General features: G+C 66.1%; 2 protein-coding genes across 2 annotated transcripts; both read right to left on the minus strand.

Moving 5' to 3' along the window:
• Positions 1 to 365: 365 nt before the first annotated feature.
• On the minus strand, positions 366 to 1,981 carry CTRC (chymotrypsin C). Its single transcript, XM_074161551.1, has 8 exons — positions 1,929 to 1,981; positions 1,718 to 1,809; positions 1,532 to 1,629; positions 1,312 to 1,437; positions 1,066 to 1,202; positions 846 to 991; positions 600 to 749; positions 366 to 436 (listed from the first exon to the last, which is right to left on the minus strand). Exons 1-8 carry the CDS (start codon positions 1,966 to 1,968, stop codon positions 419 to 421), a joined length of 807 nt encoding a protein of 268 aa, XP_074017652.1. The 5' UTR covers positions 1,969 to 1,981; the 3' UTR covers positions 366 to 418.
• A 1,653-nt stretch (positions 1,982 to 3,634) lies between these two features.
• Positions 3,635 to 8,143, minus strand: EFHD2 (EF-hand domain family member D2). The gene is made up of 4 exons (XM_074161646.1): positions 7,950 to 8,143; positions 4,217 to 4,364; positions 3,929 to 4,063; positions 3,635 to 3,769 (listed from the first exon to the last, which is right to left on the minus strand). Exons 1-4 carry the CDS (start codon positions 8,141 to 8,143, stop codon positions 3,635 to 3,637), a joined length of 612 nt encoding a protein of 203 aa, XP_074017747.1.
• Positions 8,144 to 10,641: the final 2,498 nt, after the last annotated feature.

Genomic DNA, 10,641 nt, shown 5'->3' on the forward strand with positions numbered 1-10,641 from the left:
CCCAGGTCCAGCCCACTCCCCTAAAGCATCCTAGCACCTCCCGAGTCGCCCAGAGCCGAGTGGCTCCTTAGAGCCCCCCCCAAGACCACCCAGCCAGACCCCGGTCCCGCTCTCCCCAACACCCCAGCCCAGCCTCCGGCCCCTCGGCCCCACGACCGTGGCTCCCACCGACCCCTCCCCGCGACCAGGGGCACCTTGCGGGATGGCTGCCCACCCCGCCTTCCTCAGGACGCCCACCAGCCACGCTCCACGACTCGGGGGGGGACCCTCACGAGCACACCGGCAGAACCCCATCCACACCAAAGACAGCCCCCGGCTCCGCTGTACGCCTCCCCCCAGAAAAAACCCAACAGAACACACGAGCTCAACGCTTTTGCCTTTATCCCTCTCCAGACTTTCCACACCACGTGCTGCTGCCTCAGTTTGCGCTCATTTTCTGCAAACAAGACACAGAGGGACTCAGAATCTCCTTGGTTGGAAGGGACCTTTGAGATCATCGAGTCCAACCACAACTGGGACTCACGGTGAGACCCACAGTCAGGTGGGGACAAGGACAACACGGCGAGCCCCTCCAGGGGGACAAAGCCCGGGGCACCCACCTCGTTGATCCAGTCGATGTAGGAGGACACCCGGGTGAAGACCGTGGGCTTCTTGGCCGTGTTGCAGCCCAGCCCGGAGCCGAAGCTGACGATGCCGTCCACCTCCCAGACCCCATCGCGCTGGCAGTTCAGGGGACCACCGGAATCTCCCTGCACGGATGGACGGATGGACGCTCCAGCCCCCGCTCCGGCCACCCCCGCCTCCCTCCTGGCCCCCGTCCCCATCCCCGCGGGGACGACACTCACGTTGCAGCCGGAGACGACGCCGTCACCGCCGGCGCAGACCATGGTGGGCCGCACATTGCTGCCCCACCAGTCCCGCTGCGAGCAGGTGTCGTAGTCCACCACGGGCAGCAGGGCTTGCTGCAGGACGTCAGCCAGGGGACCGCCCGCTGCAGAGACAGCCATATCTTGCACCCCACGCCCCCCACCCCTGGGCACCTTCCCCCGGCGACCCTCAGCTTACTCCGGATGCGTCCCCAGCCGGTGATGTAGCAGGGGTAGTTGTTCTCCAGGGTCAGGTCGGCTGGTGGCAGGCAGGCGGGCTGGATGGTCTCGGTCTGCTCCACCTCCTGCGCCAGCTTGATCAGGGCGATGTCGTTGCTGCGGGGAGAAAGGAGCCGTGGAGACAGGGCACCCCGAAGCATGGGGATGGAAGGGGGACCCCGAGCCCTGATGCCTCCCGCCTGCCCCCACCGTGTCCCGTCCCTACATGATGAAGTAGGAGTTCCATTTCTCATGGACGATGATCTTGTCCACCCCCACGGCCAGCGAGCCCGCCTCGTCCTCCACCGACAGGTCCTGCTTGCCCAGCACCACGCGGTACGTCATGCTAGAGCTGCGGGGGGAGAAGAGCGGGGGTTGTCAGTCTCCACAAATCTCTTGCCCCCAACAGTGTGGACCCCGCCCCCCCCCAGCACCCTGGCACCCACCTGATGCAGTGGGCGGCCGTCAGCACCCAGTTGGGGGCAATGAGGGTCCCGCCGCACGTGTGGTGCCAAGACCCGTAGCGGCTGTACTGCAGCGAGATCTGCCACGGCAGGGGCACGGCGTCAGAGCGGGGATGTCCCTGTCCCCATCCCCGTCCCCCTCCCCATCCCTGTGCCCCCCTCCCTTACCTGCCACGGCCAGCTGTGGGCACGGGCATCTTCGCCGCCCACAACCCGGACGCCGAGGAGCGGCGGCACGGCCGGCTGACCGCATCCGTAGGCTGCGTGACACCCGGCACAAGAGACCTCAGTGGCTGCCTGTGACCCTGTGCCCAGGGCCACGGCGGACGCCGGGGTCCCCTCTCGGCCACCCCGTCCCCTCCCCGCTGCCCGTACCCACCGTAGCCCAGCAGCACGGCGAGACACACAGCTCCCAGCATGGTTTCCCCGTCCAAAGGTGCTGTGGTGAGGCTGCTCACCCTTCTTATAGCGCCCGCCACCGCCGGGGACCTCGGCGTGTCCTTCCTGCCATCAGCATCTGGTGACTGTCCCACACTGGGGGGGGCCCGGGGCTCCCCAGCCCCATTGCCCTATCTTATCACACTGTCCCTTCCCGCCTGGGAATGGCCACACCTGCCCATCGTCCTGTGATGCGGCACAGCAAGGACCTCTGGTCCCACCCTGGGGACGAGGCAGGGTCCCTCTCGGGGGACAGCTCGTGGCCAGGGTCCCTCTGGGAACGGCTAGCGGCCAGCCCCCACCCATGCCCCTCTCCGTGGGGTGGCCACAGAGCCCGGCAGCCCCCCCAACCTCAAGCCTCGGGACACGGTCCCCCCGGCCTGCCACCCCCACGTCACCCCAGGACCAAGGTCCCCTTATCTCTGGTTCCGTGCAGCCAACAGCTGCCGCCAACCCACAGACAGATGCCAGGGCAGATGCTGGAGACCTTCCATCACCCCACATCCACACACCCGCATCAGGCCCACGCTGCTTCCCCCGCTGCTGTCCTGGCACCACCCCAGCTCGCCCCCGCATGCTTGGGGGGGCCACCTCCAGCAGCGGCGACCCAGTGCCCACAGCCAGCCCCCGGTCCCTGCAGGCTCCTTCCCCCCCAACTCCCCGCCCCGAGCCCCCACCGCAGACACAGCCACACCATCGCTGCACCTCAGCCCCTGCACAGGCACCCAGCGCTCTTACGAAAGATAATATTTATTTGGGATTAAAATAAAAAAACAATACACATACACCCCCCCGGACCACCACTCGGGGGACACCGCGGGACAAACGTGCCTCGTCACAGCACCCACAAACGCGGGAGCCTCGACCCACCGACGGGAACCGCTCGTGGCCACAACACTCGCCCTCCGGGGCTAAATACGACACGAAAAATAAAAATACAGCTTGGCGAGCCAGCGGCTGCCCTTTCTGCACACCTTTACCCAAAATACAGACAGACACGGGCAGCTGGGGGCTGCCCCCCAGCCCCGAGCATGCCACCCGCTGTCACTCACACACAGACACGCGTGGCGCCGCGGCGGGGGTCTCGCCACGCTCCCCCCCCGCCCCCCCAGCTTTCGCCACAGCCACCGTGGCACACAGCATCGGGGAGGGGGGAACTGGGATGTCAGGCACCACCCGGCCATGCCCACGGACACCGAGCCACCGCGGCTCCTGCCACCCTCACGGCGCATTCCCGACACCGTGACATCCCGGGGACAGGCGTCGTCCCCGGCACAGGTCCCCCAGGATTTGGCAGCAGTGACCACCCCCCCACCACCACCCCCGGCACCGCTACGGGCAGGGGACAGGGTGCTGCTGCCCCTCGGGGGAGGACGCTGGGGACTCGGTGGGGGTGGGGGAGAGGGGGCACAAACGACACCTACAGACACCACAGCAAGGGGAGGGGAAGCTGGGGACGACCGGGCTCTGCCGCTGCACCCAGCCTGGGGCCAGGAGCCCGCCCCGTAGCCCGGCCTTGGAGGGGGGTGGGGTGGGTCACAGTCGGCACACGGCTCAGGCATCGCTCCCGGCACGATCGGCACATGCCACATGGAACACTCCCAGGCACCGCAGACCAGTCCTGCCCGGCCCCGCGCCGGGGCCCCGTCACTGCTTGAAGGTGGACTGCAGCTCCTTGAAGGCCGCCTTCCTCTGCTTCAGCTCCTCCGCCTGCTTCTTCTTCTCCTCCTGCTCCGCCTTGATCTCCTCCTCAAAGCGGCTGGCCTCGTTGATGGCTTGCGCCTGCGGACGGTGGCGCGTCTGACTGGGTCTCCCCAGAATCCCACCAAGCCCTGCAGCCCGCCCCAGCGTCTCCACCTCCTGCCCACCCCGGCGAGCTGGTACCCTCGAGCACCGCCGTCCTGCACCGGGACGCCTCTCCTGCCCCGCCACCGGCCTCACCTTGGCCTCGAAGAAACTCTTGGCGCCTTTCACCCCCTCCGTGGAGACGTCGATCTCGGAGAGCCGGGCCAGGGCGTGCAGCCCGCTGTCCTCCTGCAGCTCCCCTGCCGCCGCCTTGCGGAAAATCAGCAGGAACTACAAGGGGACATGTTGGCGTCAGCTCCCCCGAGACCTCCAGGCCACCGCTCGTTCCACCCCCCCCCGCCTTCTCATCTCCAGCCCAGCCTGGCACTGGCCACAGGGGGACCATCCTCCTCTGCCACCACGGAGGTCCCCCCAACCCCTCACCTCCCGAAAGCTGAGCTTGCTGTCCAGGTCTTCGTCCACCTCCTTGATCATGTTCTTCAGGCCCAGGTGGGTCTGTGGTGCCCCCAGCTTCTCCATCATCAACTTCAGCTCCATCAGGTCAATGAAGCCGTCCTTTCCGGCGTCGTACCTGCGGGATGGAGGGATGTTCCTGTCACCTCGCCACGGGCCACAGAGAGCACGCGGCCTCCCGCAGCGACCCCACCAGCACCCCAACACCCAGCGCCCACGCTGGCTGGGGAGCGAGGTGGCCGGCACGGGCAGGAAGCAGGGAGGGAAGAGCAAGGACCCGGGCACCAACGATCCCAGGCACCTTGCCAGACCATGGGAGGCCGCTGGTGAACCGCTAACAGCCCCCCCGAGCACCATCCGGGATCGCTTGTCCTTCCGTGCGGCACTTGGCAGCAGAACCCCCGGGATGCTGCCAAACCTGCCGCTGCCTCCCTGCACCGGGAACCCCAGCCCGTGCTCCCCTTGGCTGCCATGAGGGATAACGGGCACCGCGCCGAGCCCACTGGGCACTGCTCCCCTCATCACTCCTCGGGCAGGAGCCACCTTCTTCGTGGTGGAGATGGCAGCTCGCCCGGCTCCTGGGGGGTTGGCACCGTACTGGTGCTCCCGGCAGCCCCTGCCCGTTCCAACGTGGGGACAGTGAGCCCCCACACATGGCGGAGGGGTGCTGCCACCTCCTCCTCCTCCCCGTGACACCGCCAAGTGAACGTCCCTGCCTGCCCAGAGCCCCTTGGCATCCAGACAGCTGGGTTCGGCCCAGAGATGTGGGCGACTCTCTGTTTACCAAGCCTGCTTATGGACCCCGGAAAGGAAACCGTCCTCGATCCCCTGCCTGTGACCGTGCCACCGTCCCATCCAGCCTCCCGCCACCTGCCCTGCCTGCGGGGAACGGGCAGCTCGCCCTGCCTGCAGCCCCGTGGGCCGTGCCGGTGGCACGCTGTCTTCTGCCTGGCACAGTGGGCTCTCCCCGGGGGAGCCAGCGCGGATCCACGCTCCGTACAGATCCGTGGCGTGGGCCGCCGCTCTCCCCACAGCGTCCCGGCACGGATGGCTGCTGTCACCTCGCCCCACGCTCCTTCCTGGGCGCGACGACAGGCACAAGAGGAAGGCCCTGTGGCACATCCCGGTGCAACGCAGAAGTAGGCGAGCAGCGACCCGGCTGCACCCGTCCTGACCAAGAGGGTGTTGGTTTTTTTTTTCCCTGTGGGTTGCCTTTTCCACGCCTGCAGGCACTGCAGCCCCCCCCCGCCCCCCCCACAGAGCACCACGCTCGCCGCGCTGCGGGTCTGTGACTCATTCGTCCCATCTCTGCTGTGGTCTGCTCTGTCTGGGCCACAAACAGCACCTTCCTGCTCTCCCACGCTGCAGGGGAGCCTGAGACAGCGCTGGGCCCCCACACCAGCCCCACTCACCTCCGCCGTCACCCCCGGGTGACGGGGAGCCGGACTGAGGGACCAGCCCCCACGTGCTTTCACCGTCCCAGACCCCTCTCGGAGCATCTCCCTGAGAGTTTCTCCACTAGCCTGGCCCTGCCACTTTGTCCCCTGCAAGCCACCCCCCAACTGCAGGGCGCTTCCTCCCTCTCACTCCCCTCCTCTCCGCTGATTCCCAGGGAGTCGGGAATCCCTCTGCCTCTCCTGGAAAAGCTCCCGAGGGGCACCATCACCGCTGCAGGGAGCAAAAACCCTTCCACGCGTCGCTTCGCCCCGTACAGCCGGTTTGTCACGTCACGAGGACGGCAGTGGTGGCACAGGCAGCGTGGCAGGGCTCAGCCCCACAGCATCCTTCCCTTGGGAGACACCACACACACCCCCGGCTCCCAAACCCCCAGGGACCGTCCCACCGCCACGCAGCCCCGGCGCTGCTCCTTTCGCTGCAGCGAGACGCTGCAGGTGTCAGAGCAAACACGTCTGCTTCCCGCGCCCGGCTCCCCCCTCTCCGCAGCACCGGCCAGACTCCCACCACGCATCACTTTCCCACCCCCCCACCCCGGCACCACCATCTGCGCCGTGGCCGCAGCACCCACAACCACCCATCACCGCCCGCACCAGGAGCGCACGCTCCGGCTGCTGGTCTTCCCCTGGGGACCCCAAAGTCTGGTGCCCCCCCCCCCCCCCCCCCCCCTCCACCGTCGGCTCCCTTCTGCTGCAGTCTAAGGGACGGCAGCCTGCGCGTCTGGCTGCCATGTCCACGTGACGGGGTGACAACCCTCTGGGAAGAAGCAGGGGACATGGGGGGCTCCTCACGCTGCCAAGGCACCCGGGGGGGGACATGCCTGCCCCCCAACCAGCCCCCGAGCGCGGTACTTCAGACCTCACTGCCTCCATCCCCGTCGCTTTCTCCAGCACTCGGCCATACCCAAGCAAGACCCCACACTTGGACTCCCCCCTCCTCGGGGCCAGCGGGGCGAGGAGCAGCAGCAGCCCACGGCCATGCCTTCTCCTGCTCCACAACCTTCCCCCCCACTCCTCCGGAGCCGTGCTGCCTCCACGGTGCCTGCACAAAGCGCCCCACACGCCGCGGGCTCTGCGGGGATGCTCCGGGCCGTCCCACTCGCCCCCGGCCACTCACGCGCATCCTGGCGTGACCGTGGTCGGAGCCGCCCCCGTTTCTGTCTCCCCCTGGAAATTTCCAGGGCTCCATCCTTGCTGCCAGCTTGCCCACCCCCCCCCCCCGCCAGCCCGGGGCCGGGGGCTGAACTGGCAGAGTCACGCTCCATGGTGCGTGGTGGCACGCAGCGCGGCCAGGGATGCTGGGGACACGCTGGCCTTGCCGCCGCAGCCGGAGCAGTGGCGACCCCTCGGCACTGCGGCAGAGGGTACGCAGGGGACCCTTGCAGCATCCTCCAGCCCCAGCACAGGGTGCTGGGTGCCTCCTCCCAGGAGAAGGGGTGCAGGGGGTCCCTTCTGGGATGACTTTGCGGTCTGGAGGGCGCTCTCCTACAAGGAGCCGGAGGGAAGGTGTCCAAGGTGCCCCTGGCATCCCTCCTGCAAGATGCTGGGGGGGGGGGGGGGACGTAGGGAAAGTCCCTGGGATCCCTCCTGCAATGAGTGGGGGGTGTCCCAACCCTCCCCTCCTTCCAAGAGCTAGGGGAGGGGGGAAACCTCCTACAAGGAATTGGAGGGATCCCTCCTGCAAGGTGCAGGGGGGTGTCCCAGCCATCCTTCCTGCAAAGAGCTGGGGGCGGGGGCTGCGCCTCCTGCAAGAAGACAGGGGGTCCTTCACGCAAGCAGCTGGGGGTCCTGGGAGTCCCTCCTGCAAGGAATAGGGGAAAGCTCTCCTGCAAGGAGTTGGGAGTCCTGGGGGTCCCTCCTACAAGGAAGGGGGGGGGGGGGGTGTCCTGCAAGAAGCTGGGGGTCCCGGGGTCCTTCCTACAAGGAATGGGGGGATCGCTCCCGCAAGGAGCTGGGGCTCCTGGAGGTGCCTCCTGCAAGGAATGGGAGGGGGGGGGGAGACCTCTTGGAAGCAGCTGGAGGTGCAGGGATTCCCTCCTGCAAGGAATGGGGGGGATCCCACCTGCAAGGAGCTGGGGGGTCCCGGGCGTCCCTCCTGCAGGGAATGGGGGGGTCCCTCCCGCAAGCACCGGGCAGAGGCATCTCTCCTGCCAGGAGCCGGGATGTCGGGGGACCCCTCAACCGGGAGCCGGAGATGCCACGGAGTCTCCATCCCCGTCCGCCCCCTCCCCATCCCCGCCACCGCTCACTGTCGGAAGAGCCGCTCCATGTCGCGGAGCTGCCGCCGGGAAAACTCGCGGAACTCCCCGGCGGGGCTGAAGACGCGGCGACCTCCCCCGGGCGAGCTCTCGCCCCCCATCCGTCCCGCCGGGCTCCCTGGCCCCGGCCCCGGCTCCGGTCCTCGTCCCCGCCGCCCCGCCAGCTCCTCCGCCGCCGCCGCCATGGTGCCCGGATGGCCGCTCCGCCCCGCTCCCGCTCCGCCCCGCCGGCGGGGGCGGCCCCGGGGGCCGGGCTGAGCCCCCCCGGACCCGGGGAGAGCCGAGCCGCCGGCCCCCCCCGCTCCGCCTGGCCACCAAGGGGGATGCTGCGGCTGCCACCGCCCTCCCGCAGCCCACCACCGTTCTCCACCGACCTCCCCGCCACCGTTCTCCGCCGGCGGGTACCACTCACTGCCCCGGTCCCATCCAGCGGCGGGATCTCCCCGGGATGCGGGGACAATCCCTTAGGATGAAGGGAGGGGAAGGGGCTTCAGCAGCCCCAACAGACACCTGCGCTCCGTCCGTTCCCGACCAGGGCGTTGGCAAAGGTGGGACGGAGAGGACACGCATCACCTCACCCGGCCCCAAACCACCAGATAAACCCACAGAAGATGCCCACAGCACGGATGCGCGGGGTCACAGCAGGCTGTTCCACGCGTTCGGATCATGCCTTGCCCCAAAATGAGGCCAGGCCAGCACGCAGATGGAAGCCCACTGCACATCTCGGGGGGAAAAATAGGCCACTTCCATAACCAGAGCCCTGCTGGCCTCGGGGGCGCAGCCACTCGCTGCAAAATCCCTAAAAAAATATTGGACATCGGTCACCGCGTGCCCCTGGGTGCCCCGCTGCCCCGGGGAGGCCTCTGCCTGACAGCTCGACGCGGCTCCTGCGTCAGCACCACACAGCCCCTCCGAGCTGCTTTTAGACCTTTTTTTCCTATTAAAAACAACCCAAAACCAAAAAAACCAGCCCTGGAGGTTTTGCTCACGTCCACGTTACCCGCGGTTGAAGAGATCTGCCGAGGGCTCAGTACAGACTCCACCGAGCGAGGCAAAGGCGGAGAGGCTGCAGGGACAACACATGCTGGCACTGCCTCTTGCCCACAGGGACACCCCCCCCCCCCAAAATACCGCTGCTCCCCAGCTTCCAGGGTCTGCTCTCACCCTTGCGAACGTACACGGTGGCACCAAGACCGCATGGGAGGGCAACAGTGAGCCCGTGCCACTGCCCCATCCCTCCAACCAGGCCTTTGGCTCCGGTCTCCCCGGGCTCGTTCTCACGCTGATGCTGTAACGAACCCGCGCGGCCGACGCGGCTCCTCTTCTTCCCTTCCCGTTACCACGTGGCAGCTTGCCGTGGCTCCGGCATTCCTGGGGTGCCGCGTCTCCATACTGCATCGTGCCTGGCGCTGCAACTCCCCCGTGACAACGGGGGGATTCAAGGACACCCGAGTCCCAAGGTGCAAGGGGCATTTTACCCCAGGCCACGCTTCATGCGCTCGAGGCCACTTCAGCAGGGACAGGACAGACCCCACACCGTTGACGTGCAGAGCTATTTGGGTCAGCATGGCCTCTTATGCTTTGAACGTTTCAGACTGGTAGATAAGTCGAGAGGGCTGAAGTCCAGATTTAGTGGCCTTGGGCTTGATTCGTTTGCCCATGCACGAACACCTAGCGTTGTATGAGCTACCTGAGGGCATGTCTTCAGCAGCCTCCAGAAGGGAAAGGGTCTCATGGAGGACTTGTGAAATACATACCAGCTCTGCAGGGGTTTGACAGATACTCTAGCGTGTCTCAAGTGGCACTAAGGTATTTAAATATAAATTAAATACATAGGGAGGTGATTGTCCCCCCGTGCTCAGCACTGGTGAGGCCACACCTGGAGTATCGTGTCCAGTTTTGGGCACCTCAACACAAGAGAGATATCGAGGTGCTGGAGTGGGTGCAGAGGAGGGCAACGGAGCTGGTGAAGGGCCTGGACAATAAATCCTACGAAGAAAAATTGAGGGAGCTGGGACTGTTTAGTTTGAGGCAGAGGAGGCTGAGGGGGGACCTCATCACTCTCTACAACTACTTGAAAGGACACTGGAGAGAGGTTGGTGCCGGTCTCTTCTCACAAGCAAATAGCGATAGAACAAGAGGGAATGGCTTCAAGCTGCAACAGGGTGGGTTTAGACTGGACGTTAGGAAGAAATTCTTCACAGTGAGAGCGATCAGACACTGGAAGAGGCTGCCCAGGGAGGGGGTTGAGTCACCATCCTTGGATGAGTTCAACAGTCGTTTAGGTGCGGTGTTGGGGGATATGGTGTAGGGAAGAACTTTGTAGAGTGGGGCAGACGGTTGGACTCGATGATCCCAAGGGTCTTTTCCAACCTAGACGATTCTATGATTCTACGACTTCGCCCGTACAACGCATACACTGGGCGGTATTCATACACATAAATATACATGCATACACCAGGCTGTACCCACAAAAAACGTTTTGTGTTGCCATAAACCCCACCACGCACTAGGGGGCACGTACTGCAGGGAAAATAACGTCCTCCGCACCGTGCAGCCACACCAGCCTGCCAAGGAGCGACGGGACACCGACAGGGGCTCCTCTACACGCACCCACACCTCGTACCGCGTCCAACGTTGCAGAGTCCACAGTGCGCCAACCCGTTCCTGCCACAGACCTTCA

The sequence above is a fragment of the Numenius arquata genome, chromosome 20 (genome assembly GCF_964106895.1).
Source record: "Numenius arquata chromosome 20, bNumArq3.hap1.1, whole genome shotgun sequence".
NCBI lineage: Eukaryota > Metazoa > Chordata > Aves > Charadriiformes > Scolopacidae > Numenius > Numenius arquata.

Excerpts from the sequence above, each read along its gene's own strand:
- CTRC (XM_074161551.1), bottom strand. The coding sequence starts at position 1,968 with ATGCTGGGAGCTGTGTGTCTCGCCGTGCTGCTGGGCTACG. Across the intron at positions 1,810-1,928 it reads CGCCGTGCTGCTGGGCTACG|CCTACGGATGCGGTCAGCCG; the intron begins GTGGGTACGGGC and ends GGTGTCACGCAG. Across the intron at positions 1,438-1,531 it reads ACGGCCGCCCACTGCATCAG|CTCTAGCATGACGTACCGCG; the intron begins GTGGGTGCCAGG and ends CTCCCCCCGCAG.
- EFHD2 (XM_074161646.1), bottom strand. The coding sequence starts at position 8,143 with ATGGCGGCGGCGGCGGAGGAGCTGGCGGGGCGGCGGGGACGAGGACCG. Across the intron at positions 4,365-7,949 it reads ATGGAGCGGCTCTTCCGACA|GTACGACGCCGGAAAGGACG; the intron begins GTGAGCGGTGGC and ends TCCATCCCGCAG. Across the intron at positions 3,770-3,928 it reads AGAGTTTCTTCGAGGCCAAG|GCGCAAGCCATCAACGAGGC; the intron begins GTGAGGCCGGTG and ends CACCGTCCGCAG.